Source organism: Bison bison, unplaced genomic scaffold (assembly GCF_000754665.1).
Source record: "Bison bison bison isolate TAMUID 2011002044 unplaced genomic scaffold, Bison_UMD1.0 scf7180017864376, whole genome shotgun sequence".
Classification (NCBI taxonomy): Eukaryota; Metazoa; Chordata; class Mammalia; order Artiodactyla; family Bovidae; genus Bison; species Bison bison.
The window spans coordinates 7403101-7430560 of record NW_011494948.1 but is presented as its reverse complement, the minus strand read 5'-3'; the positions used below and the strand labels follow the sequence as shown (position 1 = coordinate 7430560).

The following is a 27460-nucleotide window of genomic DNA, read 5'->3' as shown; positions in this document are numbered from 1 at the left end:
CACCTATATATTCTGGATTCTTAAATATTAAAGACAGTGGCTGACTCTACTGACTTTACTACTTTGCTGTTTTACCTTAGACGTGGGAAGAAATTGGTTCTTGTCTTTCACAGAATTCCTAGAATGAAAGAAAGTGATGAAAAGAATTTTAACTAGTTTAAGCTTTTCTCACAGATTTGTTAAGATGAAGAATCATAGTGAGATCCCTTTAAACTAAACCACAGATCTTTAGGTCTTAGATTTCTAATAAAGAAAAAAAGTGCTGATCAGAGAAAAGAAGTATTTCCTCATCTGCTTCCTGTGACCAGTTGTCCCTCCTCTCACTTCACCGTGGTGCTTTTTAACCCCCGTCTTTTCTTACCGGGACCTCCCTCAGCACCCAGGAGTCCTACCTCCCACCTTTGGTTTCCTCTGGGAGCACTTCACATGTCAAGGTTGAGGGTATGCTGAACCAAGCTTTCTTGTCCTATCTGATGTCCAGCATCGGCTCCCTTCCTGCAGGTTAGAGTAGAATGCAGAGTCTCATTACCTGTCTTAGAACTTTCTACTTGGTATCCCTGTTTGCTTCCAGTCATCTGAGCCCCTTCATCTTGGCCAAACACCTTGGTGCTAATCACTTTGTCCCGGCCTTTTCATAAGACATGTACTTTCAGTTCATCCATGGTTCTGACCGCTATCTACAGGTATTGGATATGAGTTCATGCACTTATTATGTGGGTGGAGGAAGTGCATTTAGGACAGAGGCAGTAGCAAGCACCAAGGCCCCAGGACGGGAGATGAACCTCAGCAACAGCAGGAGGATGTGGTCGCCGAGTGGAAAGAGCAGAGTGGAGAGCTGAGGAGGATGTATTTAGGAGATGGCGATGGGCTCAGGTCACAGAGGACTGTGTTAGCAACCGCTCTTCATGCCCCAACTGTTAGTTTCTAGCTCTGTGTTGGCGAGGCAGACTGTTGCAGAGGTAAGCTTCTCATTCAGTATATTCAGAAATGTTCTCTCTCTTAACTGGGTTGCTAAGCTTAGAAGCTACCATCTGTTTGAGAGTAGCTGAATTTTTTAATGTCTGCAGTATTAGAGCCCCTGGAAGGTGGCCCTTTTATATTTATTTGTGCCTCAGCCTGGAGTATGAGCCTAATATTAACTTGTAACAAATCAGTTTCAGAAATACATTATTAATAGTATTTATCAGACTCTATAAAACACTTAATTGGAAAATTAATTTATAGTGATTTTGTCTTAATATGGGTAAAACTTTAACAAATTGAGCAAATGATATTTACAAAATTTAGTATAATATCTTATTCCTTTGAATTTTTAAAAATGTATTTAGTAGTATTATTATTTTTACTCATTTGAACCACTTTTAATCTTGTAGGTTAGTGGCATAAAGTGTGTTCACGTTGCTTTGTAACCATCACCGCCATCCATCTCTGGAACTTTTTTGATCTTGCGGAACTAAGACTCTGTGCCCAGTAAACAGTAACCTCTTATTTCCCCCTCCCTGCATCATCTAGCAACCACTGTTCTCCATTAGTCTCTGTGAATTTGACTATTCTAGGTACATTGTATAAGTGGAATCATATAGGATTTGTCCTTTATTTCATTTAGCATAGTGTTCTCAGAGATGATCTATGTCTTAGCATGCATCAGAATTTCCTTCCTTTTTTTTTTTTAAATTTTATTTTATTTTTAAACTTTACAATATCCTTTGTATTTATATGCCTTTTGTTGATTCATTCATCTATTCATGGGCACTTGGGTTGCTTCTACCTTTTGGCTTGTAAATAATATTTTCTTATTGTGAATTGTGAAAAATATTTCTATGAACTATACTATACATGTATGTCTTCAAGACCTTGCTTTGAATTCTTTTGGGTATATACCCAGGAGTGGAATTGCCAGATCATATTTTAATTCTTTTTTTAATTTTTTGAGGAATTTCTATACTCTTTTTCCATAGCAGCTGTAACATTTCACATGGGTACAAACAGTGCACAAGGCTTCTAATTTCCCCATAATTTGTACAATTTATCGCTGCCAAACTTATTTTCTGTTTTTTTGGTTTTTTGGTTTTTTTTGCATTAGCCATCTTACTGAGCGTGAGGGGGTATTTCTTAGTAGTTTTTTGTTGTTGCCCTGGGTCTTCATTGCTGCGCGTGGGCTTTCTCTAGTTACAGCAAGTGGGGGCCACTCGCCAGATGCGGTGTGTGGGCTTCTCCTTGCAGTGGCTTCTCTTGTTGCAGAGTACGGGCTCTAGGTGCATGGGCTTCAGTAGTGGCAGCACGTGGGCTCATAGCAGTGTTGATACACATAATGGTTAGTGATATTGAGCATCTTTTTATGTGCTTATAGGACATTTGTCTGTCGTCCCCAGAGAAATATCTAGTCAAGTTCTTTGCCCAATTTTGATTATTTTCTTTGTTATCATTGAGTTTTAGGGATTCTATATATATTCTGGATGTTCATCCCTTATCAGATTTGTGGTTTGCAAATATTTTCCCTTTCTTTGGGTTGCTGTTTTACTCACTTGATAGTACTTTTTGATGAAAAAAAGCTTTTACTTTTGCTGATACCAAATTTGTCCGTTTTTAATTTGCCGTCTTTGCCTTTGTTGTTATAGCCAAGAAATCATTGCCAAACCCAACTTTACGAGGCTTTCTCCCTATACTTTCTTATGAGACTTTAAAATTTTCTTTATTTTTTATAGGGTTGAACTTTGGCGAGAACCAAGCAAGTCCTTGGGCATCAGCATTGTTGGTGGACGAGGGATGGGGAGTCGTCTAAGCAATGGTGAAGTGATGAGGGGCATTTTCATCAAACATGTTCTTGAAGATAGTCCAGCTGGCAAAAATGGAACCCTGAAACCTGGCGATAGAATAGTAGAGGTACCCTCCAGTTAGCTTTCTGTGCTAAAATTACTCACCTGGGCCATCCTCTTTACCAAGGGAATCATCATCTTTACACTGACTCAACACTCGAGTAAAATACGTTTGTTGTTAAAGAATTTCTTTCTTATTTTTTTGTTTTCATCCATAATTTTTATCTTCAGTATATGATGACAAATTATATATATATTGATAGGTGTTTGGAGGTATAACCAATTGTTCTAAAAAATGTCGGTGCTGAGATAAATTACTAAGTTCAGTTAAAAAAACAAAGCAAATTTCTTGGGGAATAATTGTTTAATGTATGTGTGCACACACAAAATGTACACATCACAGATGAACCCTCAAATGAGACGTTATTTCAGGAAATACCTAAATGTTGTTGGATAAGATTTTTTTAAATGAGTCTTTTTGGTAAAGTTTTTAGTGCTAATATCCTCATTACCTTTTGTGAAAGGTCTCCCCACCACCCCCACCACCCCAAGTTTGGCTTTTCCTCCATATCATGGCTTTGCCCATTCCCCACTCATCACAGAGGGCTGTGTGTATGAGTGTGCACGTGTGTATTGGTATGTATGTGCTTGTGTGTACATATTTCGTTATATGTAAGAGAGAAGCATTTGGTCAAATTGTATCTAATCCCTTCATTCAAAGCTAAGTTTAATATTTTATATCTACTCTTCTCACAAGTCACTACTCATGTACTCAAAAAGTATTCCTAGAGCAACTGTTGCATTCCAGGTGCTGTAACAGGCTCTGGGCATCCCACGGAAAATAAAACATCCAGCCTGCCTGTCAAGCGGGACAGACCTGACAAGTAATCAGGTCACTTCAGGATAGTGTGATGAATTATTTGATTAACATAAGCATGGTTTTAGTAAATGTGTAGAGGAAGGCCAGCAAATCCTGACCCAGATTTGCTGGGTTGTCAGGAGGTAGAGAGTCAATTAAGAGAGACAACTTCCAAACAAAAAACATATGATCACTTTGTTATTTTGGCAACCATTAGTTTTATTTTGTACAAGTGATTGTCTCTCATTTTCTAAATCCATATAACTTACACACTAAGATGCCTTAATTTTATAGAAGAAGTTGGTAAGAATCAGCCACAACTTGAACACTGTGGGCATTGATTTATTGTTTAAAGTATATGTACACTGAGAACTGAAGAAAGAAGATTGAGATTTGCGAGAAAGCAAGGGCTCTGTCTGATGTTTCATTTTTTTTTTCCTTCTGACCATTTATAAGAAAGAATTATGGGGTTTTTTTTTTCTCTCTTCCTATATCTTTGCTCTTCATTAAATGATACCTTAGCCCCATGTTAAAGAAGTCTTTCATTAGAGTACTACATAAAATTGCTAATTTAAGTTTATCTAAGGCAATTTATTTTATGAGTACTTCACTACTGAATACTTTTGACCTAAGTAGAAAAATTAAGAAATGTTTATAATTATTTTGAGAAAGGATTAATCATACTTTGCACCAAAATGTTGTTTTAATGTATCAGTAGAGTTAAACACGCCTTTGAAATTGGAATGAAGGTTTTTTTCCATGTGGTAAAATACTGCTCAGTGGCAGTTTCTTGAATTCAGTTATGTGCAGGGGCCTTTTTCAGTAAATAAGAAAGCCTTAGACCTCTGTGATCCTTGGAATTCCAGAACATGACTCTGCTAAGAATCTCTGACAGTGTGTGTAAACTAGAGACCTATGAAATATTCCCTGGAAAGTATACAGTTCTTTAGACTTGAGCAAAGATATTTAATTTTCTATTACATTTTCCCACAAATGAAATATATAGTAAACATATATACTTTTATTTTGCAAAAAGTTAGAAGCCATTTTTAATATGCACTGAAAGAGATTTTGCTATTTTATCTAAGTATCAACCTGAGGGAAGTTTTCAATAAAATACGGTGTATAATTCTTTTAAAGGTGATAAGGTTCTTTGCAGAGATCTAATAATTTTATTTTTCAGAATTGTGTCTACTCTTACTTTGCTATTTTTATTGTATATATCATTCTCTGGTAATTGGAAATGTTAAAAGTGTACCAGTATCCTATAATTTTCCGGCAAGATTAGCATTTGGCCTCTCAGACTGTTTTCCTTCCTGTTCATGTAGTGCGTAAGCTAAGCTGATCATCACCCAGGCAAGCCGTGGTCAATAAAAAATTCCAAAATAACTTTTATTCTCAAGCTATTTATACAAGATTTGCTAACAAGTAAGCACAATTTCTTGGCTTCCAGCTCGTGTCATGTCTATTGCAAAGATTCTTTTGCCAAATAAACCTTACCATAAGCTGATTTTTCTGTACATTAGAATTTTGTTTTTAACTTCAAGCTTCCCTAATAGAAAAACACAAAGCATCACATAGCCACTTCCCAGACCGCTCTGTGATGACTGGGAAGAAAATTTGTACAGTGACTTTTATGATGAAAACAGTGCTACTAGGCAGTTCCCTTGTATTGTTTCTTTGATGATGCTGATTTGTCAATTTAAAGGAACAACTGGGCAGTGTAAGGGAAGTAGAAGCAGGGCCTTCATTCTAATTGATTATTATTTCAGTTGATTTTTGGAGACATAAATCTGTGTCCAAGAAAAGGGACCAGAAGTCTGCTGGACAGATGAAAAATTCTGGAGCCTCACAAGTAGTCTCAAATATTTTTGAATCTGAAAAAGATTTTTTAGGAACCTCACCCAGGATTCTCAAAACTCCAGATCGGCAAATTGTTCTGTTGTTCTATAGCTGCTTAAAATGTTAAGCTGAGGCCTTCCATTGCAGGTGGATGGCATGGACCTCAGAGATGCAAGCCATGAACAAGCTGTGGAAGCCATTCGGAAAGCAGGCAACCCTGTAGTCTTTCTGGTACAGAGCATTATAAACAGACCAAGGGTAAGCGAAAACAAAGGGCAAGGTAGGCGCATCCAACAGCGTTCAACTTGGAATCTGCCGCCTCCAGGGCCAAGTTGCTTCTAGGACCCGAGATCAAGCCTGGAAATCTCAGGAGACTTAAAAAGTTTATTTTGCTTTTTCCCCCCATTGAGTTATCCTGAAAATCCTTCTACCGTGTATAACAGACACTTGAAGTCTGTTGAAAACACATAAAAGTAGGATTGACTGGTGGCCCATAGGCATCTAGATAGATAATCATTAGTTTCACTATAGTCATAAAATATGTAAGTTGTTAAGAAGGATGTGGTGGAGTTATTCAGGTTGATAGTCTGTGACATCTAGTCAGGTCTCTGAGAAACTAGAGAGAGTTCATTTTCTTTATAAATTTAGAATTTCCAGTATGCAATCTGTGATTTCCTGTGCATGGTCTTTAATGCATCTGTCTATCCGAGTGGACATTAACTTTCCATATGATGGATTTTTTTGTTTGTTTGTTTTTGTTTAAGCTGTACGTTTATATACTCAGAATTTCATACCTGCTGTTTCCCAGCCACCATCACTGAGTAGCTCTGATCACTGTGTAGCCACTGGTGGACAGAGACCTATTAATCCATTTTACTGTTGGTTATTACAAGTGAAATGGCTTTAAAAATATTTTAGAAATCTAAGCACATCCAGCGCATGTTGTTGATGAAGATACTAAGAGAAGCTTTGTATATTTGATATGTCGCCAAAGATGAACGTTATGCCAGTAGTTTAAAACTATTTTTTCTATATCTTCTTTATGCCTCAATGGAAAAAAAAATTTTTTTTTTCCTGTTCAGTACCTCTTAAACATACTGGGCCTTAGAAAGTTCTTGAGATTTACTGAGAAGTTAACATAGCATTTCAGGAGTTTCTTAGATGTCCTGAGGCTCATACAGGGTCCACTTCTGAATATAAGAATCTCTGTCATACTGATTCTTTTTGAAATAACTGCTTATTAGCTTTTAGTGTTTGTTGTCTTTAAAAAGACAATGTTAACACATGTAAGAAAAGTGAAAAAGATCATCTGAAATTTAAAATGTGTAATTTTATTCATACAATATATTTAATTTTAATTTTTAAAATTAAAATTTAAGATAGTAATGCTCAAGTTACGGAGGAAGCAGCGTAGTGAAAAGGTTCTTAGTGATTAGTAAAAGGAACTTTTCAATATTCGGTGCCCCAGGAAACAAAGTGACCAGATTTATGTTGTTGGTTTTTCCTTTTGTTGTCAAGACAGGTGTAGCTCTGGTCTGAGTTCATGCTAAGAAATGAATTAGTAGTTCCTAATGTAAGCAGTTATCTTCACATTTGCAGTTTTTAATCATTCAGTTATTTATTGTTAGGTGATAATTATACATTCAGATAAGAAAATCTGCCAAATGATGGGACCAGATCATCCTGCATTCTTTTCAAATGCTGTTCAGTTTGTTTAAATAACTACAGGTCTTTCTACATTTGTTTCCATTTGTTGTGTTAAACATAGACACAGCAGGATGATGTTGGTAAATGGCTGTTTAAGTTAAGTTAAAGCTGTTTTCTGTGTGTGTGGGTGGGTTTTATTCTTTTTCTATTTTTACTTTCCAACTTTTGTATCATTTAGGACAGTGCTACAAACTGCTGAGTCGGATTCTCAGATTACTTTTAAATATTAAATTGCAAATATTTCTTTCAATGCCAAGCTGCATTTTCTAATGTGCTAGGAAGATATTTTCTCATGCACCTGGAAAATATCCCTATTTTATTATCTGAGGTATAATGACGCCTGATTTATAGTAATATTCCAGAATAAATCTTGCTTAGAATGACATGTGTAGTCAAATGATACGTGACAAGGTTTAGGATTGATACCCTAAAACAAAACACCTTGGCACACTGAATATTTAATGGAAGTTATTTGAGAAAAGGCAGGTGCTAGAAGGACTCTGACCTCTCCTTTCTCCCCCGAAGCGGGTCATAAGACTCTCCTGAGAGATCTTCAGGAGAGGCGCAGCCTTACCTCCAGATGAGGAGGACCCCTGAGAGGAATCTGAATGAACAGGCCTTGCTAAGTTTTCCCCAGTTAACTATGCTTAGCTCATGCTGTTTTGTCCTGTCATATTTCCCCCAACTTTCTACTCTTCATCAGACTTCCTATAAAAGCACTCAGACTTAACCATTTCTTCTGGTCTTCATTTCCCAGTGGAGGCTCTGTGTCACACAGAGCTTAGGTTACATCAGTATGCATGTTTTTTTCTCATTAATTTGTTGTTACAGAGATCCAACCAAGAGTCTTAAGATGGGTACAGGAAAGACCTCTCTCCTCCTCTACAGTAATATTTTGCTTTGGGAAATTAGAAAAAAAATTGTTTTTAAAATGAGATATTGGGCTTCCCAGGTGGTGCTAGTAGTAAAGAACCCACCTGAAAATGCAGAAGACATGAGAGATGCAGGTACAGTCCCTGGGTCCAGAAGATCTCATGGAGGAGGGCATGGCAACCACTCCAGTATTCTTGCCTGGAGAATCCCATGGACAGAGGAGCCTGGCAGGCTTTAGTTCATAGGGTTGCAAAGAGTTGGATATGACTATAGTGACTTAGGACTTCCCCAATAGCTTAGTGGATAAAGAATTTGCCTGTAATGCAGGTAGATGTGGTTTGATCCCTGGATTAGGAAGATCCTCTGGAGAAGGAAACAGCTACCCCCTCCAGTATCCTTGCCTGAAAAATCCCATGGACAGAGAACCTGGCAGGCTACAGTTCATGGGGTCACAAGAGTTGGACACAACTTAGCATGCACACCTTAGCTCAGTACAACAAAATGAGATAGTAATACTTAGTTTTTAGTAATTTACTTATCTGTGGAAATAATCGTGTCTCCAGGAATCTACAGGGAAAAATATCTTAAATACTTCAGAGTCTCTTTGGGCTTCCGTGGTGGCTCAGTGGTAAAGAATCTGCCTGCCAGTGTAGGAGACATGGGTTCAATCCCTGGGTTGAGAAGATCCCCTGGAGGAGGAGATAGTATCCAACTCCAGTATTCTTGCCTGGAGAGTCCCATGGACAGAAGGGCCCAGCAGGCTACAGTCCATTGGGTCTGTCTCAGAGTTGGACCCAACTTAGCGACCAAACAAGAGTCTCTTAATGGTAAATGTTTTATTTGTGGATGTAATAAAGCATCAAGAAAATATTGTACATAGACTAAAAACTAGTCAGTCTTTTTAGCTCTTCAACTGTTCAAGAATTAGAACTTCCCATAACTAACCCTGATAATTCCACTGATATGACAGTTCACAATTCAGTCTGACCACATTGTCATATTAAGGAGTGGGCCCCACTAATTTGGGCCAGAGGATGATTTTGTCATCCCTGTGCTTCTTAGTTAATAACACTTCTATTTTTATCAGCCCTTGGAACTATAAACACAGTTTTGTCATTGATTTTTTAATGAGAAATACACTCTCCCTATAAATCCTTCCCTAATAATAGAATGTTCTGCTATTTCATGTGCTGTGCTCATCCTGTACTTTTATACTCTCCTTTCAGGGCCAAATTCTAATCCTATGTGAGCTGCAAGTTGAAAATGCAAAAAGCAAAGCCAAACAAAAAAACCAGAGCTTTTTTCAAATATTCCATTTCTTGTCGTCATTATTTTGATTCATCTTGTTCTACAGAATTATAAAGGAAATGTAAAACCGTACAATTCCATGTATGAGGATTAGAAATAATCTGCCTTCCGTAACATTATTTTGCCTAGGGTGTGTTTTTAATCTCTGCCTGGTCATTTCTTCCACCTTAATAAATGGTCTTTTTTTTTTTTTTTTTGCATTTGTGATCTTCCCTTTTGTAAAGCAGGAGTTGACATTTTAAATTGAAAAGCAGAGGGAAAGTTGAGATGAGCAGAAATGTCAGCATGCCCATTTCTTTTGACCATCTTCCTTCTGTAGGAAAAAACTTTGTAGGAAGAGCAGATTGAAAGAGTGATGTGGCATAAGCTTCAGTATAGCCGTTCTGAGTGAGGATGGTCTTTGTAGAGTGCAGGGTGGTGTCACATGACAACCTCTTCCTACTCTCGATGCTTGCCAGTAGGGCTTTTTTATAGAGAGAAGTAACACAAACAGTTAATTAGAGCCAAACTGAATTTTAAATGTCTGCAATTTCCTCTGAAAGATATGGTCAATAAAAGAAAAAGTAGTGTGAAAAAAAATTTATTGTGCTAAGGAAATTACTTTTTTTTTTTTTACTATGAAAATGCTAGATTCTCTTTGGCAGTCATCCTGCCTGTAATATGTATATTTCAACTCCAATAGTTCAAGCTCAGGACATATCAGGCGAGCCATAAAACCTATGTGAACACTCTAAGGCAGGACCTCAGATATTACCCAAACCTCATAAATTCCCCAATAAGATGGGAACTTTTATAGGAAATTAAAAATAGCTGTCTGTCTGTATTTTGTGGTGTTCCTAGCACCACAAAAAGTGGGCAGAAATAGAGAACAACACTGTAGGAAGTGGTTCATTTCTTTAAAAATTATTGATTTCCTTGTTTAAATAATACTGTTGATTGAAGCAACCTTAAAACCTAATCAAGGTATAAAAAGACTCCTAACTGAGAAACAAAATAACAGAATACTGAAGATTACCAGTGGACTAGAAGACACATGTTTAATTTGCATTCTGCAACTGATAGACTCTTATTTTTGTGTTTTTTTTTTTTTTAACCAAAACAGCATAATTTGCTTCTAAGTGTAAATAAAAAGCCATTTATGGTTTTTAATACTGAAGCATGTTTACTGATATGCATGGAACATATGTTAATATAAGTGGGTGAAATATATAGGCTTATCTGTCCATGATAGTGACAATATTCAGTGAAAATGAAAGAAATTTGGGGCCAGTTTGATAGACTTGCTTCCTTATGTGTTTTGTGGCCAGATTTAGATTTGAGTGTGGATTCAGGTTGCTCTAGGAAACACTTAGTTCTAGACTATTTGATAAGATGTTGTTATTAATGATGAAATCTGATAGGATCTGGTGTCACATAGTTATTTAAATCAGTAATTACTTTATCCTTATATTGGAGTTGTTTTAAATACATTTCTCTTGCGCTCAGCGCCTCTTATGTTTCCTTTTAGAAATCCCCTTTGCCTTCCTTGCCGCACAACCTTTACCCTAAGTACAAGTTCAGCAGCACTAACCCATTTGCTGGTTCTCTACAGTTCAACGCTGACAAGGTTGGATAATGACCGTTGTCTTGCCATTGCCTTTTGCCAATGTTTTGTTCTGTGTTGCTAGTGTGCATTTGTCCCAGTTCAGAGTTGACTGAATTTGGGCAAGGACAAAAAACAACTGTGTGTTTGGAGTGGGCATGCAAATCCTTTCTTAAGCACATTTTCTTGCCAGAACCTATTCATTTTTATAGCTGAAATTAGATGGCCCTTCTGAAGAGTAAGGGAAAATCGTGAGTCTACTGCCCTTCTTATATTTTGGTGTGAATTGAATTTTCAGATATATAAATTTTTGTTAGTTGCAAAACATATAAGCTACTTTCATACATAATTTCTCTAAAAACCTTGTATTGATTCAAGTCCTTCTTAGACTTATACAAGATGGTCCTAAAAGCTCTTCCTTAATCAGCCCGCACATAATTGTGTATGTGTGAGAATCTGTTGAATATTCATAAAGGATGTCCATGTAAATGCCTGATCAGGAAGCAGGGAACTGTTTCAACGTTTATAAATCTATACTAGGATTTGTCATATTCTGATGAAATTATAAATCCAAAAATGAAAGAAAAACTTACGAGAATTTGTATACTATAATTTGATTGTGAAAGGAGAAAAGCTGTTAATTTTTTTCAGGAAGCATTTTTATGAATATTCATTGGATTTTCATGTTATTGTAATATAGATAATCAAAGATACTGTATCTGAAGGAATATGTTTTCTGTTACTATAGGCATTACAGAAATCAAGTAGAGTTCTCTTCCGTTGTTCCCCAACTAATCCTTTTGCTCCCACACCGTTTAAGGTTTGTCTTAGTGTGAAGTTCTCATGAGTCAGTGTGTTACAGTGTGCTATGCGTGTACATTATACTTGTGTGCATACATGGCATGGAGTGATTTCAAGTACACTGCATTTTTGCCAGTGAAGGCTGAATGGTCTTCATTAAAGAATTGTGTTTTTGTGGATAAATTTTTATAAGTGTCAACAGCAAGCTAAATTCTACAATCTCAGTAAGAATGAGAGTATCAGGCATAACAAAATAGAACACTTATTTCCTTTTTAGTAAATGCAGGCTTATATTGACTTTATGATTAACCAGCTATGTTAGGGCAACATTTGAGTTTATTCACAGTATGAAAATGTTCTGCCTAAGTAAGATAATGAATAGTTTTTAGGCAAGCAAGTTTTGTTTGTTCATTTGTTTTTTAAGGAAAATAACAGCTCAGGAAAGTTATGCAGAGAGTAAGATCTATAAAATTTGCATCTGTAAATTTATTAAAATTATGACAATTTTAAGTTAGACTTGATTCTACTTTTTGAAAATGAAATGGGCTTAATTCATGCTTTTCAAATTTTCCATTGTTAGTAAATTTTTAAAAGAATTTTAATGAGAAAAATTCTAAATTACATGTTTCTCCCTAGTTTAGTATCATTACTGACCCTTCTGGATCAAATGAAGTTTTTTGTTTGTTCTTATGTATTTGTGCATTGCTTTTTTGAAAGTTTTATGGCACAGCACTTGGGAAGATAACAGGATTCTGTTGGCACTAATAATTTTTGTCTGTTTGACCAATGGTATGTAAACCAAGCATTTTAAATACAGAAGATTCTGTGACTTGAAAATCTGTTGCCCATCCATTAGTGGCTGTCAATCAGCTCACCTGTGCTTTGCCAGAAAAATAATAATTCATGTTTACCTGGACCGTTTTTAGGGCAGCTTAGAGTCCTGAAGTAGTGTCTGAATCATCAAAGAAAGATCATATTCAGCGCCCTGTGGTTTTATTTTTAGATGTATTTTGACTCTTAACACCATTGAATCATTTCTAAGTATTTGTACATTCCTTTCATGTGTCTCATGTAAGAAGTACTTTTAATCACATTTTTTCCAGATATACACATGTAGAATAAAATGAGGCATATCAGAGGGATTTTTGTATAGGGAAAAAAAACAAACAAACAAACAGTAAAATAGACAAAGAAGGAGAAATGTGGGCTCCAGGCATCAGGGACAACCTGACAACGGGTTAGAACTTTAGCTGGGCATCTGTGACCCTTGATTGAGGTACTCTGTATCTTACTGTGGAAACTGGAGGAGAAAACATGACACAGTGGAAAGTGCATTGGGTTAGGTTAGAAATTAAGCAAAGAGAAGTTTAGTTTCGCAGGGTTTTTCTGAATAAAATCTTTCGCCTCTCGTGGCCTTGGCGTTTAATCTGTAAATGAATAAAATGGACTCAGTGACGTAAAGATGTTTCTAACTGTAATCTGCTTGAGAATCTATAATATCAAACCTTGACCCACTACGTTTCAATTAAGAATAGGAAAGAACCTGATGACACCAAATCCCCCCCTCCCCCTTTTTCTTTTTTTTTTTTTTAATTAAGACTTGTAGATTTAAGTGACAGCAAACATACCAATCAAGCTTTGGGTTTTTATGAAGTATTCAGCCCTGTTTTTCCATTTATGTTTAGGGCTACCTTGGCAAGCGGATGGTGGTTTTGTCCCTTAAAACCAGCCCCTCAGATCTGAATTTGTGTGCTCTTTGCTAACAAGCAGTCACTCTGGTAGAGGATCCTGCATGTGCAGTGCTTTTTCATGAATTTGTTGAGTCATGTGGAGAGAGGATTCAGGTAGCAATAAAAGTATTTATATATAATCTCACTAACAAGCTTTGAACTGCTTTGTTCGATTACCATTTTTAGTTTGTTTCCAGTTTCTTGGAAGACTTTTTTAGACTTCCACAATCTTGTCTAGATGAGTTTTGAATGAGATTTTTTTCCCCAAAACACTAAATTTGTACAGCTTTCCATCTTCAGTTATTTAAGCCTGCAAATTGAGTAATTCTTCACCTTAAAATACCATGTAATCGTTTAATGGATCGTGCTCTGAACATACTGATTTGTTTAGTGTATTTAAGCTTTACCTGAATCCTGTCTGCCATTTTTATATATGTGTATTTCCCCATTATTTAATATATTAGATATTTTAAAGCTAGTAGTTTGGTTTTTGATGTTGCAGTCTTATTTCTTTTCCTTGAGTTTTCCTTCCTTAGACTGCACATACCCACTGCATTCTTCTTGTTCCCACAGGTGCCCAGTCAGTCAGAATCAGAGCCAGAAAAGCCTCCTCTGTGCCACTCGCCTCCACCCCAGCCTCCAGTGTTGGCAGAAATGAGTGGGGATCACGCTCTGTCATCTGCAAATGAAACCTCAGAAGATGTGGATGAAGAGGATGAGTTTGGTTACAGCTGGAGTAAGTTGTCTGTTTCAAATGCATTGACTTGTAAGAGGTATCAAACTGTTCATAGCTCTGGTTCTCTCAAGGCTTATGCCCCAGATGGGTAAATACATTTAATCTTCAGTTACACATAATGCAGTTTTGTGTAGAAAAAAACTAATGTTTGTTGTAGTTGAGTATAGCACACATTCCTGAGGCTTGACATCACATTCTTCTGTTTTGTAAATCTGCAACCCTGTTCAAGCACGCTTTGCATTTTTCTGCAAGTTGAGGTGGTCAGGGCACTCTCTCAGAAGCTCTATTGGATCCGCTCTCTCATGCTCTCCAACAGAGCATCACCCCTTTTAGGCCTCAGATTCCTCATTATAAAATGCATTTGTTGTTGCTATTTAAACAGCATGGAATTTAGGTAACACGGTAACATAGTGTTGAGATTAAAAAGTTGGGGCATTTGGCAAGTTGGTTAACAACCTCTTAAGTTGTAGCATGGTGGTTATTCCCCCCACCTTTTTTTTTTCCAGCAGATACATGCTTCACTTTATCTTATACTCTATAAACAATACATTAGAATATGTAATGAATCCATACACCTTTTCAAAAGGAATACCCAAGATGGAAGTAGCAATAAAGTTATAAATGACAGTCATCAATCAGATGAAATAATTTAGATGAAGCTTTTCTCTCTCAAAGAGATGGGGACTGGGCAAGTGGTCAGGAAGGAAATACAATGTGCTTTAACTTTGTATGAAAAATAATGTTCAGTTCCACATTGCTGAACATAGTTCTGTTTTTGCCAAATAAATCCTCTACTTCAGGTTACTGTCCAAATGCTTTATTAAAACTCGCTTCTGGCCTTTGTTTTGAAATCTGTTACCTTTGTTGCCACCTCCTGATCGCTGTCCTCTGAAGCTTCTACTTGAATGCATTTTCTGCCTCAGGTTGCTAAGGGTTAATTAGATAATGTCTGAGCATGATGCCTGATGCACAGGAATCATTTGAGGGCAATTATTGATAGAATCATGGGAGTGTCTTTGTTTCCTAACAAAATAAGCCATTTTATAGAGGTTAAACCAAAGTTATGTGTCAGTGCTTTAAAAAGTTTCGTTTAAAAAAATATAATTGTTTTCCTTAAGAATACTGTGGTATGTGCTTTGGGGAAGTACAAAGTATAAAATTTGTACTGCTAGATTCTAGAAGGAAGCAGGAGATGGCAGTTTATGAAATTGATGCAATTAAGAATTAATACAGAATGCATGACATTAACACTTTAGTAAGATTTTCTAAGGGATGATTTGTAAAGTTTGCAGTTTTCTTAGTCTTATTTCTAATTAAATTAGAATATTTTGCTAATCCATCAAACTGGCCAGAATGTACTCTGAGGAAAACATGAAATGGAATGTTTCAGTTACCTATTATCATATTCCAAGCCACTCGAAAACTTAATGTCTCAAGAAAGCAGGTTATTAGCTCCCTCACGTGCCTGGTGGTAAGTGTTAGCCACTGGCTGGTTGTCATCTGGGCCTGGGACACCTACCAGATTACAGAATAAATGCTACCTTTTGAACATGGGAGATGGGAGATAGGAAAGGTCTCATTTAATGAGAACAGCTACGTCCATGTGTCTTGGTTGGATAGCTCTGTGCAATAAGAAAACCCATTCCATCTAATCTGGATCTGTGTACCAAGCACCACCCAGCATAATGCAATGTGCAGTGTCCGTGTTGCTGTGGGAGAAAAGTTTCCCCTGACCAGGGAAGACAAATCCTCTGGATGTTCTGTTCTCTGCAAATGATAAAGTAACTTTCTGTTGTAATCACAGTCTTTGGAGAGCTTATTCACGTGATCACATGGTTCACTTCTTTGGGTCTGCTCACCTCAGGTGAACTGATGAGTCAGACACCGTACTCTGCATCCTAGAGGCAGAAAAGCTACTCACAATTTGGGTGCTCTAGGAAACCAGTCTTGACGCCCAGGAGGCCAGTCTGTTTAGCTTTCCTTAACTGCTAAGAATTATTTTTTGGTACAGTCATGGCCTTATAATGCCATTCTCAATAACCTTCCAGAGTAAAGCCTTTGGCTGTGAATTATCTCTTACTCCCTGTGGTTTTTTGTTCTTGTTGTGTGCAGAAAATATCAGAGAACGTTACGGAACCCTCACAGGCGAGCTCCACATGATCGAACTAGAGAAAGGTCGTAGTGGTTTGGGTCTGAGTCTTGCTGGGAACAAAGACCGATCGAGGATGAGTGTTTTTATAGTGGGGATTGATCCAAATGGAGCAGCTGGGAAAGATGGTCAACTGCAGATTGCAGATGAGCTTCTAGAGGTAAGTTCTTACGGCAAACACTGCATTTACTCCCACTGAACTGGTGTGACAGAGCCATCAGTTTCCAGAAAACCCACCTGGGTCTCATATGGTGACTGAGAAAACTATCACTCACCTAATAACAAAGATGTACTGCAGCAAATTTGGCTCGAGAGCAAGTCTCTACTAAGTACCACCCATGTTCCCATTAACTTCCATTAAAGGTTGTGACTGTGTAGCACCAGAAAAAATTTTTGCCCCAAGACAGTAATAAAGATCACACTTCAAAAACATTTTTTAGTGTGTGCTGCATTTTTATTAGGAGCTTTTGAAAAGCCAAATGACCAATCATGCCCCTGTAATGAGACTGATCACTGGACCTTCTAGAAGTTGAATCCCTCATGGTACACTTGATGGGGGTGGATTGTTGTGGGGTTGAATTTAAGGCTAAAAACCAAAAACAGTAATTCAGCCCACCAAGCAAAATAAACTTGCAGACTATACTTTTATAGTGTTTGGAATTGTGTTTGCTTGATTTTTTTGTCCTTGCCTCCTATAGGCTGGGATCCACGTGTCTTTACACTGCTTTAGCACATTTTCCCATGCCTCCTGCGTTTCCCTCTTCGCTAGGAAGGCTCAGTCAGCAGCGGCTAACTGACAGGATGACTGGCAGTCTCCGCTAGGCAGTGTGCTGCTTAAGCACCTTCCACTGCCTGAAGCCTGGGTATGCCAGCACTGCTTCTCCCAGTGGCCCACCCCCAGGCCTTCAGTGCTGACAGTAACTGTGAACTGTGATAGGCCTTCCCAGGATGATCTGTGCTGATCACAGGTGCCTCTGCAGAGCCCTTGCTTGTGCAGAGTATTCTAGAAGCTTGTTGCCTGCCTGGATACTTCTCCTGTAGTCAGTCCAAGTGATGCCTCATTAGTCCATGGAGATCAGACTACACCCATGGAATTTTAATGTTGGTTTTCAACATGAGCTTTTTCTTAACTCAGCATCAAAGTCAGGTTCATGTTCTGGGAAATAAAATGTATGTACTATTTTAAAGGAATAAAAAAAAATATGCTTTTCATTAGATTGTTGTTGTTTAGTAGCCAAGTCCTAGCTCACTCTTGTGAGCCCATGGACTGTAGCTCACCAGGCTCCTCTGTCCATGAGATTCTTCAGGCAAGAATACTGAAGTGGGTTGCCATTTCCTTCTCGGGGAAATCTTCCCAACCCAGAAGATCAAACATTGGCAGGCATATTCTTTACCACTGCGCCACCAGGGAAGTCCTTTTCATTAGAAAGGAGATAAAAATTTGTAAAATTAAAATTCTGGACTCGATTAATGATATTTATTTCTCATAGATCAATGGTCAAATTTTGTATGGAAGAAGTCATCAGAATGCTTCATCAATCATCAAATGTGCCCCTTCTAAAGTAAAAATAATTTTTATCAGGTGAGCATTTTCTTTTCCTGGTTTATAAATATTTTTCCTTAGCCGTTCAATTCTGATTCTTTTGAATAAAAATGAAACATATACGAACATGTAAGTGTTGTAGTCCAAGCCTTTGTGGCTACAGAATTTTGTCTAATTATCTGAGTCTTCAAGCTAAAGAATGAAAATAGTATGAATGGTCATGATATTACAGGTTAGTGCTTTTTTTCCTTTAGAAATAAAGATGCAGTGAGTCAGATGGCTGTATGTCCTGGACATACAGTGGAACCCTCGCCTGCTGCCTCAGAGAATCTTCAAAACAAGGAGGTTTGTAGCTTATATTTGTTCCTCTGGGAAGCCTTAGTTTATGCATCACTTATTAATTTAGCTAACAATTATAGAGCCCTTTCAGGTATATAAGAGAGAAGTGAATTTCTTGATCCTCTTGATCCCCAATATGTTTATAGCCTAGTTTATGGAACACTCATGTAAATAAGCACGGCTTACATGAAGCCCAGTAGTAGAGCCTGTCAAGGGAATAATGAAGGCAGAAAAGGAGTTGACACTGTTACCTCTGGGGAGAGAATGCAAACATAGGGGAGGTCGCACATGAGATGTACATTGAGAGTAGGTGTCTGGGGCCGTAAACACTGCAAGCAGAGGACATGGATTGAGGGATGGGCTGGAGGCTCTGGCAAATGCAGAGAATTGATAACTGCAGAGCCCTGTTGAACAGTGGGAGGCAGGGAACAGGTAGGGTTGGATCATGAGGATCACCATGCAGACCTTGTCTTTTAGGCTATATCTTTGCAGACTCAAAGAATGATTATTTTTAAGAACTCTGGAAATAGTACAGAGAAAAATCACAGGTTGCAGGACAGAGAAGTTGAAGGGAGCAAGAGAATTAAAGTAATTCATGGGATAGATATGGAGGACCTGAACTGATGCCCAAAAATAAGAGAGAGAGAGAGAAGAAATGGTTGTGTCAGGTCTTTAGAACCCAAATAGATATTACTTCATCCCTAACTAAATATATTCAGTGAGGAAAAATGACTGGTTGAGAATGTATTCATCCACCACCAGGTACCACTTGGGGGCTGAGCATAGGCTGGAGAATGAAACAGATGAGATGTACCAGGTTTCCAGATGTCTGATTTGGTGACTTAATAGATGGTTATCTTTTATCAAAATAGAAAAAGTAAAAAAGAAAAGCAGGTATTTATTTAAAAATAGAGAACTTTCTCTCTGAGGCAGCTTAAGAATGAAGTGTCTATTGGAAAGCTCGGTAGAAGTGTTCACAGGGACGTTTGGTCTCGAGTTTAGAGATGAATCCCCATAGATGCCAGCTTGGGAGCCATGGGAGCTCAGGCTCTGTCTGTGGAGGACATTGAGAAAAGATGAGAGCCGAGGGCAGAATTGTATGATATCAGTTGTAAGGAGAATTGACAAGTCCAAAATGAAGAATCAGGCGGGTGGGTCGCACAGCAGCTGAGGAGGGCTCCTGTGAGAAGGTGAATAAAGAGGGTTCATTGTATTTGCCAATAGATGATTATTAGTGATTTTGATAAAGCAAATGGTGGATAAGAAATTTAGGAAAGAGAAGGCAGTGGCCAGAGGATGACACAAATTTAAGAGAGTTTTGGTGAAAGCTTTGTGTTTACTTTGTTTAGAATGAGTAAAAGGAGATAGAGAATGAAAACTTAAAATTAGAGGAAGTATGATACTGTCAGTGGAAAAGGGTATGAATTGGAAACACTCTTCCCTAAATTAATATCTAAACATTAGGCTTTTCTGTACGCAAGATGCACAAATCACTTGTCTCATGCTGGTGAACGGACTCACTGATCATAATGGGGAACTGAGTGAATCAAGTGGTTTTTCAAGATTGTAAAGGAGAAAATTTTATTTTCATGTGAGTTGTACCAAAAACGTCCATCAAGAAAATTGATTTTAGTAACTTTCGGGTAAAACATTTAACAGCTCCTACATTCACTTGATGTCTAGCACAGTGAAACATAGTGAATGGTGCCTCTGCTGGCGCTCTGTATGTCAGTGCTTGTGCTGTTCGGAGCTGGGTAACTATTAGGCATCATTGTAGAGTAAATCCATGCAGTCTTGTGAAGCATTTTATGTTTCTGTGCTCCAAAATAATTACTGTCTAATCACACCTCATTCATATCTTTAAGATATAATGTTCATAAACGTCATGAAGTATTAAAATTATAATGATGGAATATAGCATATGAAATAATGTTAATTAAGCGGCCCCTTTGAGGCTTCCCTGGTGGCTCAGCAGTAAATAATCTACCTGCCAATGCAGGGGACATGGGTTCAGTCCCTGGATCAAGAAGATCCCCCAGGTTAGGAAATGGCAGCCCACTCCAGTATCCTTACCTACAAAATCTCATGGACATAGGAGCCTAGTGGGCTACAGTCCATGGGGTTGCAAAAAGTCGGACACAACTTAGTGACTAGACAACAATAAACAACTATTTGGTCAAGCAAAACAACATAACATTTGCCTATTTTGTCGCCTTTTTCCCTCTGCCAGGCTGAACCGAGTGTTACTACTTCTGAGGCAGTTGTTGACCTCAGTTCGTTGACAAACGTGCAACACCTAGAACTTCCTAAGGTAAATCTGCTTAGAATTGGACTGAAATGATGTGAGGACCGTGACACTGGTGTTCTGATTCACTGTTTCCCAAAACTAGTCTCCACAGACCAGCAGCATCAGCATCACCTGAGAGCTTGTTAGAACTGCAGGTGCTTGGCCCACCCTGATCTCCCGAAGGAGCAGCTCTGGGGTGTGCCCTCAGCTCATGTTTTAATAAGCCTTCTCCATGATGCCAGCGTACACTAACGTTTGATAACCATTGTGCTAATTGATACTTGAGCAGGGGCCCAGCTTCTCCTGCTTTTATGATTATCCCAAGGTATGATATTTAGTGATCTTGTGTTTAATTTATTTACAAGGACTTGCTATGGACGATATAAAACATTAAACAAGTTACAGGCTTTGTCCTTTGTCAGACCGAAAGCCCAAGTGCCTAGAAGTCTCACTGATAGGCATCGTTGAGGTATTTGCTTTTGAAAATATCTGAACCTTGGATTCAAGTGACCACTTGAAAGAGGTGGTTTGTTGAACAGAATCCTGTAAATGCTTTTAGGTGCTGCAGGTTCATGCTGGAATGCAGGTGGACAGTGGATGAACAGAATACACAGAAAGAGCAGTGACATGCTCAGGGAAGAGGAGGGGAACGGAAGAGGTGGGATGGGGGGACAGAGGGGTTTTGTGTGTAATGCTACAGCAGAAAGGAGTGCTTTCCTCCGAGACTCCCAGCTCCAAGGCAGGGCACCAAAGGCCGTCTGACTGGGTTGAATCCTATTTCATCAGTTACAGACTTAACACATTTTGTGATCTTGCTTTGCCTCCATTTTTCTTACCTGTAAATTGGAGATGATAGTCTTACCTTTGATATTGTAATTAGAAAGGTTAAATGAGTTGTTTATAAACTGGTGGGCATAATGCCTGATATGTGGTCAAAATTTGTTAAGCACTTAGTGGAAAAAAATACTGATTCTTCTTGGTTTATTTTTTTTTTTAATAAATAACCCTGTACAAAAATGGATTGCTCTGATCTTATCATATACTTTTTTTTTAATTATTATTTTTTTTATGATCTTATCATATACTTTTAAGAAACATTGTCATGGGCAGTTTGTGTTGTGGGTAAAGGGAAAAGAACAGAAGTCATTAAAGCTTTTCTGTCAAAAAGTCCATACATGTCCATTCCAGCATCCCTCATTCTGTTGCCATGTCAGAGAGAGTCCTTTGAGACAGCAGGGGAGAGGGGACAGGATATTTTAGAGGTTTAGAGATGTTAAGTAACATATCCAGATTTCCAAATCTAGCCCGCAAGTATATTATAGCTGAGTTCTGCTTACTGTAAACCTGTGTAATTGTCTCTGTATTATGCACATGAAAAGAGTGGTGGTAGGGAGGACGTGCAATGACAGTCTGGAATGTCATCAAGCATTAATGGTCTCTGTCAGCAAAGCAGGGGTATTTGTAATCTTTAAAATGATGATGAAGCTTTACCTCGATGCCATGATCCTGAAAGTCCATGGCAAGCATGGCTCTCATGTAAGCTCCTTTGTCTCTTGCTTTCTGTCTGCCTGGATGGAAACTGTAATAAGGGAAGTTGCTCTAACCAGAATGAAAATATTCACTACCCTATGGTAGATTTTATTCATATAAATGCTAAGAAGAGGTAAAAGCCAGCATTATGGAACACCTGGTTTTGATAAAAGAAAGTATGGAAAATATAGCTAAAGTAAGTGTAGCTCTTCTAGCCTTGGCAGGTTTTCAGGGTAAGTCTTTGGACTCATGAGTTGAGAGCATTTTCACTCTGTATCAAACCAAAACCCGAGTTTTTGAAGTAACCAGTGTGGATTTTCAGCCCCAGAAAGCACAGAGCATGTGTCAGGGCAGCCTGTCTGCTGAAGGATAAGGGATAGTGGAACAGGCGTGCAGGGACCGGTATTAATGGTTATGTCTAAGCCAGAAGAAGGAGGCAGGAGTGTGCTTTGGTTTTGAGTCACTTAACCAATTACACAGAACTGAATTCTCAAACGTACATTCATTAAGTTGTTGAATACATTTTTATTTTCTGAATCTACTGATAAAGTGACTAGAGATATGTTAGTTGGTGTATGTGCTGAAAAGAAAAGACCCTGATGCTGGGAAAGATTGAAGGCAGGAGGAGAAGGGGACAACAGAGGATAAGATGGTTGGATGGCATCACTGACTCAATGGACGTGAGTTTGAGCAAGGTCTGGGAGTTGGTGATGAACAGGGAAGGCTGGCGTCCTGCAGTCCATGGGGTCGCAAAGAGTCGGACACAACTGAGTACTAGAGATACTAGACATAGGGGAGGAATGAGAACATTTGAATATTTGATGGAGGAGAAATTTAATCCGACTAAAGTAATTCAAAGTTTGCTTAAGAAAAGGGGATTTCGAAGAGTGGATTTTAGAACACCTTTAATTGCTTTTCTAGCCTTTGAATGTTCAGAAGTTTCGGTCACATACCTTTCTGTTTGGATAAATTTCATGTTTCACATTTCCTAAGTGTTTCTGTTTTTGTTTCTGTAGGATCAGGGGGGTTTGGGCATTGCCATAAGTGAAGAAGATACAGTCAGTGGGGTCATCATAAAGAGTCTAACAGAGCATGGGGCAGCAGCCAAGGTGAGGCCTCCCCCTTCTTACAGTCAGAAACTGGTGAGGAAGGGAATTCTGTCTGTAAAATCACTCAAAAGTTTCCATGTTTCCATCTAGGATGGACGGCTGAAAGTTGGAGATCAGATCTTGGCTGTAGATGATGAAGTTGTTGTTGGCTATCCTGTTGAAAAGGTACTTATCCAAAAGAAAGTAAATGGTACTGTGAACTCATCCTTGGAAATGGCTAAGTGTGTGGGGGTGGGGGTCAGTCATGGGATCAAACCTGTGTAGCTGTATTAGATATCTGCAAGGAAGAGAGGAGATTTGAAAAGTACTTAATTTCTACTTTCTGTTTTCTAATTAAGATGATAAGTATTTTTCCTGTTACCTGATAAATTCAGTATTCAGTGGGCATTTTTGATAAATATCATTTCAGTTTTCCTGAAGGAAAACTTCAAACTTCTAAACAAATGACAACTTAGTATTAAAACCAAAGGAATATTTTAATGAATATTTGCTCCTGTGTTGTTTTTGTTCAGGAACTAAGTCATGTCTGTCTCTGTGACTCTGTGAACTACAGCACACCAGGCTTCCCTGTCCTTCAATATCTCCCTGTATTTGCTCAAACTCATCTCCATTGAGTCGGTGACACCATCCAATCATCTCATGCACTATCGCCCTCTTTACCTCCTGCCCTCAATCTTTCCCATTGTCAGGGTCTATTCAGATGAGTCGGCTCTTCACATCTAGTGGCCAAAGTATTGGAACTTCAGCTTCAGCATCAGTCCTTCCAGTGAATATTCAGGGTTGATTTCCTTTAGGATTGACTGGCTTGATCTGCTTGTTGTCTAAGGGACTCTCAAGAGTCTTCTCTAGCACTGCAATTCGAAAGCATCAGTTCTTTAACACTCAGCCTCCTTTATGGTCCAATTCTCACATCCGTACATGATTACTGGAAAAAACATAGCTTTGACTATAAGAACCTTTGTTAGCAAAGTGATGTCTCTGCTTTTTAATATACTGTCTATGGATTTGCTTCTATAAATATCCACTATTTATATTGCTTTATAAACAGATTTTAAAACTCAGACATTAAATTATTATAACTTTTAAGTGGATAAATAGTTGTTTATGCCTGAGTTTCTTCCTTCTCAAAAGTGATCTTAATACTGTACTTACTGGGAGTTTCACTTGAGCCTTTGGTAAATGCTAGAAAAACAAACAAACAAACAAACTGTGTTTCTTTGAGATTTGATGTGTCACTGTGTCCATTTATACATTGGCCAGCAAGGTGCTTAAATCATTTTAAAATTCAGTTTGTGTTATTTTGGAGGAAAATTGCTTCACAGTGTTGTGGTGGTCTCTGCCATACATCAGTGTGAATCAGTTATAACTATATATGTATCTCCTCCATCTTGAGCCTCCCCACCCCCAATTCCACCCCTCCAGGTCATCACAGAGTGCCAGCCGGGGCTCCCTGTGTCATATAGCAACTTCCTGTTAGCTATCTATTTTATACAGGATAGTATAAATATGGCAGTGCTACTTTCTCAATTTCTCCTAGCCTCTCCTTACCCACTGTGTCCACAAGTCTGTTCTCTATGTTTGCGTCTTTATTTCTTTCCTCTAAATAAGTTCATCAGTACTAGTTTTCTACATCCCATATATATGCGTTAATATATGATATTTGTTTTTCTAACATCACTCTGTATAACAGACTCCAGGTTCATCCACCTCACTACAACTGATCTGTTCCTTTTTCTGTCTAAGTAATATTCCTGTGTGTATGTGTGTGTGGTAACTGCGATTTCTTTATCCATTCATCTGTCAGGATGTCCAAATTGCTTCCTTGTCCTAGCTCTTGTAAATAGTGCTGCATTGAACATTGCGGTACATGTGTCTTTTTGACTTGTGGTTTTCTCAGGGTATAAACCCAGTAGTGTGATCGTTGGGTTTTATTGCTGGGTTTTTATCTGGTAGTTTTATTCCCAGTTTGTTAAGGACTCTCCATACTGTTCTCCCTCGTGGCTGTACCAGTTTACATGTCCACTGACAGTGCGAGAGGGTTCCTTTTCTCCACATATTCTCTAGCATTTTTGCTTGTGGTTTCTTTTGTTTTTGTTTTTTTTTTAATAATGGCAATTCTGATTGGTGTGAGTTGATACCTCATTGTAGTTTTGATTTTCTTTTCTCTAATAATGAGCTGTATTGATCATCTTTTTATGTATTTATTGGCCATCTTCTTATATATCTTCTTTGGAGAAGAAGATATCTTCTTTAGGTCTTCTGCCCAGTGTGTGATTGGACAGTTTTTCTTTTTGTATTATTGAACTGTATGAGCTGCTTGTGTATTTTGGGATTAATCCTTTGTCAGTTTCGCTTGCAGTTTTTTCTCCCATTCTGAGGTTTGTCTTTTTATATTATTAATAGTTTAGTTTGCTATACAAAAGCTTTTAAGTTTAATTAGGCCCCGTTTGTTTATTTTTCTCTGTTTCCAGTACTCTAGGAGGTGGGTCAAAGAGGAGCTTGCAGTGATTTATGTCAAAGCGTGCACTGCCTATTTTCCTCTTAAGAGCTTTATGGTTTCTGACCTTACATTTAAGTCTCTAATGCATTTTGAGTTTATTTTTGTGTATGGTGTTAGAAAGTGTTCTCATTCTTTCACACGTAGCTGTCCAGTCTTTCCAGCACCACTTTTAATAATTGTATAGGTTTTATTCTTTAACCCACATGTGTATGTTTTTAACATTCCATTTGGCTTGATTCTTCTCTTGCATAGTTTTCTTTATCTTGCTTTTAGCATAAATGTTCCCATTTTATTTAAAATGTTTATATAAGCTGCTTCACGTTGTCTATAGAAACAGAAGTATGGCATTGAAACATGTGAAATGTCATGTATGAAACGAGATGCCAGTCCAGGTTCAATGCACGATGCTGGATGCTTGGGACTGGTGCACTGGGACGACCCAGAGGGATGGTATGGGGAGGGAGGAGGGAGGAGGGTTCAGGATGGATTTTCTTTTAAAAATTTAAAATAAATAAAAATTGAAAAAAAAAAAAAAAGAAACAGAAGTAGTTCATTTCAATCACTCGGTCGTGTCCGACTCTTTGTGACTACGTGGACCACAGCACACCAGGATTCCCTGTGTATCACCAAATCCTGGAGCTTGCTCATACTCAGTCCATCCAGTCAGTGATGCCATCCAACCATCTTATGCTCTGTTGTCTCGTTCTCCTCCTGCCTTCAATCTTTCCCAGCATCAGGGTCATTTCAGATGAGTCAGGCCTTCAGGTCAGGGGGCCAAAGTATTGGAGCTTCAGCTTCAGCATCAGTCCTTCCAATGAATATTCAGGACTGATCTCCTTTAGGATGGACTGGTTGGATCTCCTTGCAGTCCAAGGGACTCTCAGGAGTCTTCTCCAAAACCACAGTTCAAAAGCATCAATTCTTCAGCACTCAGCTTTCTTGATAGTCCAGCTCTCACATCCATACATGACTACTGAAAAAACCATAGCTTTGACTAGACAGACCTTTGTTGGCAATGTAATGTCTCTGCTTTTTAATATGCTATCTAGGTTGGTCACAGCTTTTCTTCTGAGAAGCAAACATCTTCTAATTCCGTGGCTTTAGTCACCATCTGCAGTGATTTTGGAGCCCAAAGGAATAAAGTCTGTCACTGTTTCCATTATTTCCCCATCTATTCTCCATGAAGTAATGGCACCAGATGCCATGATCTTCGTTTTCTGAATGTTGAGCTTTAAGCCAACTTTTTCACTCCTCTTTTACCTTCGTCAAGAGTCTATTTTTTTTTCACATTTTTTTCTTTTTTTTTTAAATTTTATTTTATTTTTAAACTTTACAATATTGTATTGGTTTTGCCAAATATCAAAATGAATCCGCCACAGGTATACACATGTTCCCCATCCTGAACCCTCCTCCCTCCTCCCTCCCCATACCATCCCTCTGGGTCGTCTCAGTGCACCAGCCCCAAGCATCCAGTATCGTGCATGGAACCTGGACTGGCATCTCGTTTCATTCATGATAGTATACGTATTTCAATGCCATTCTCCCAAATCATCCCACCCTCTCCCTCTCCCACAGAGTCCAAAAGACTGTTCTATACATCAGTGTCTCTTTTGCTGTCTCATATACAGGGTTATTGTTACCATCTTTCTAAATTCCATATATACTGTATTGGTGTTTTTCTTTCTGACTTACTTCACTCTGTATAATAGGCTCCAGTTTCATCCACCTCATTAGAACTGATTCAAATGT

The 27460-nt window shown here is 38.3% G+C and overlaps 1 protein-coding gene across 13 annotated transcripts in view; it reads left to right on the top strand.

Moving 5' to 3' along the window:
- The window catches only part of MPDZ (multiple PDZ domain protein), a 162762-nt gene that overhangs the window by 112010 nt on the left and 23292 nt on the right, over nucleotides 1-27460 (top strand). For 8 of the 13 annotated variants that reach the window (XM_010857011.1, XM_010856999.1, XM_010857003.1 and 5 more), the window contains 11 exons: nucleotides 2706-2883; nucleotides 5665-5775; nucleotides 10913-11011; nucleotides 11736-11807; nucleotides 14092-14254; nucleotides 16367-16563; nucleotides 17894-17985; nucleotides 18201-18291; nucleotides 20516-20596; nucleotides 23119-23211; nucleotides 23302-23376. In XM_010857011.1, the coding sequence (XP_010855313.1) occupies nucleotides 2706-2883; nucleotides 5665-5775; nucleotides 10913-11011; nucleotides 11736-11807; nucleotides 14092-14254; nucleotides 16367-16563; nucleotides 17894-17985; nucleotides 18201-18291; nucleotides 20516-20596; nucleotides 23119-23211; nucleotides 23302-23376 (1252 nt within the window). The remainder of the gene's footprint in view (nucleotides 1-2705; nucleotides 2884-5664; nucleotides 5776-10912; nucleotides 11012-11735; nucleotides 11808-14091; nucleotides 14255-16366; nucleotides 16564-17893; nucleotides 17986-18200; nucleotides 18292-20515; nucleotides 20597-23118; nucleotides 23212-23301; nucleotides 23377-27460) is intronic. The other 5 variants (XM_010857006.1, XM_010857001.1, XM_010857008.1 and 2 more) reach the window with 3 other exon arrangements.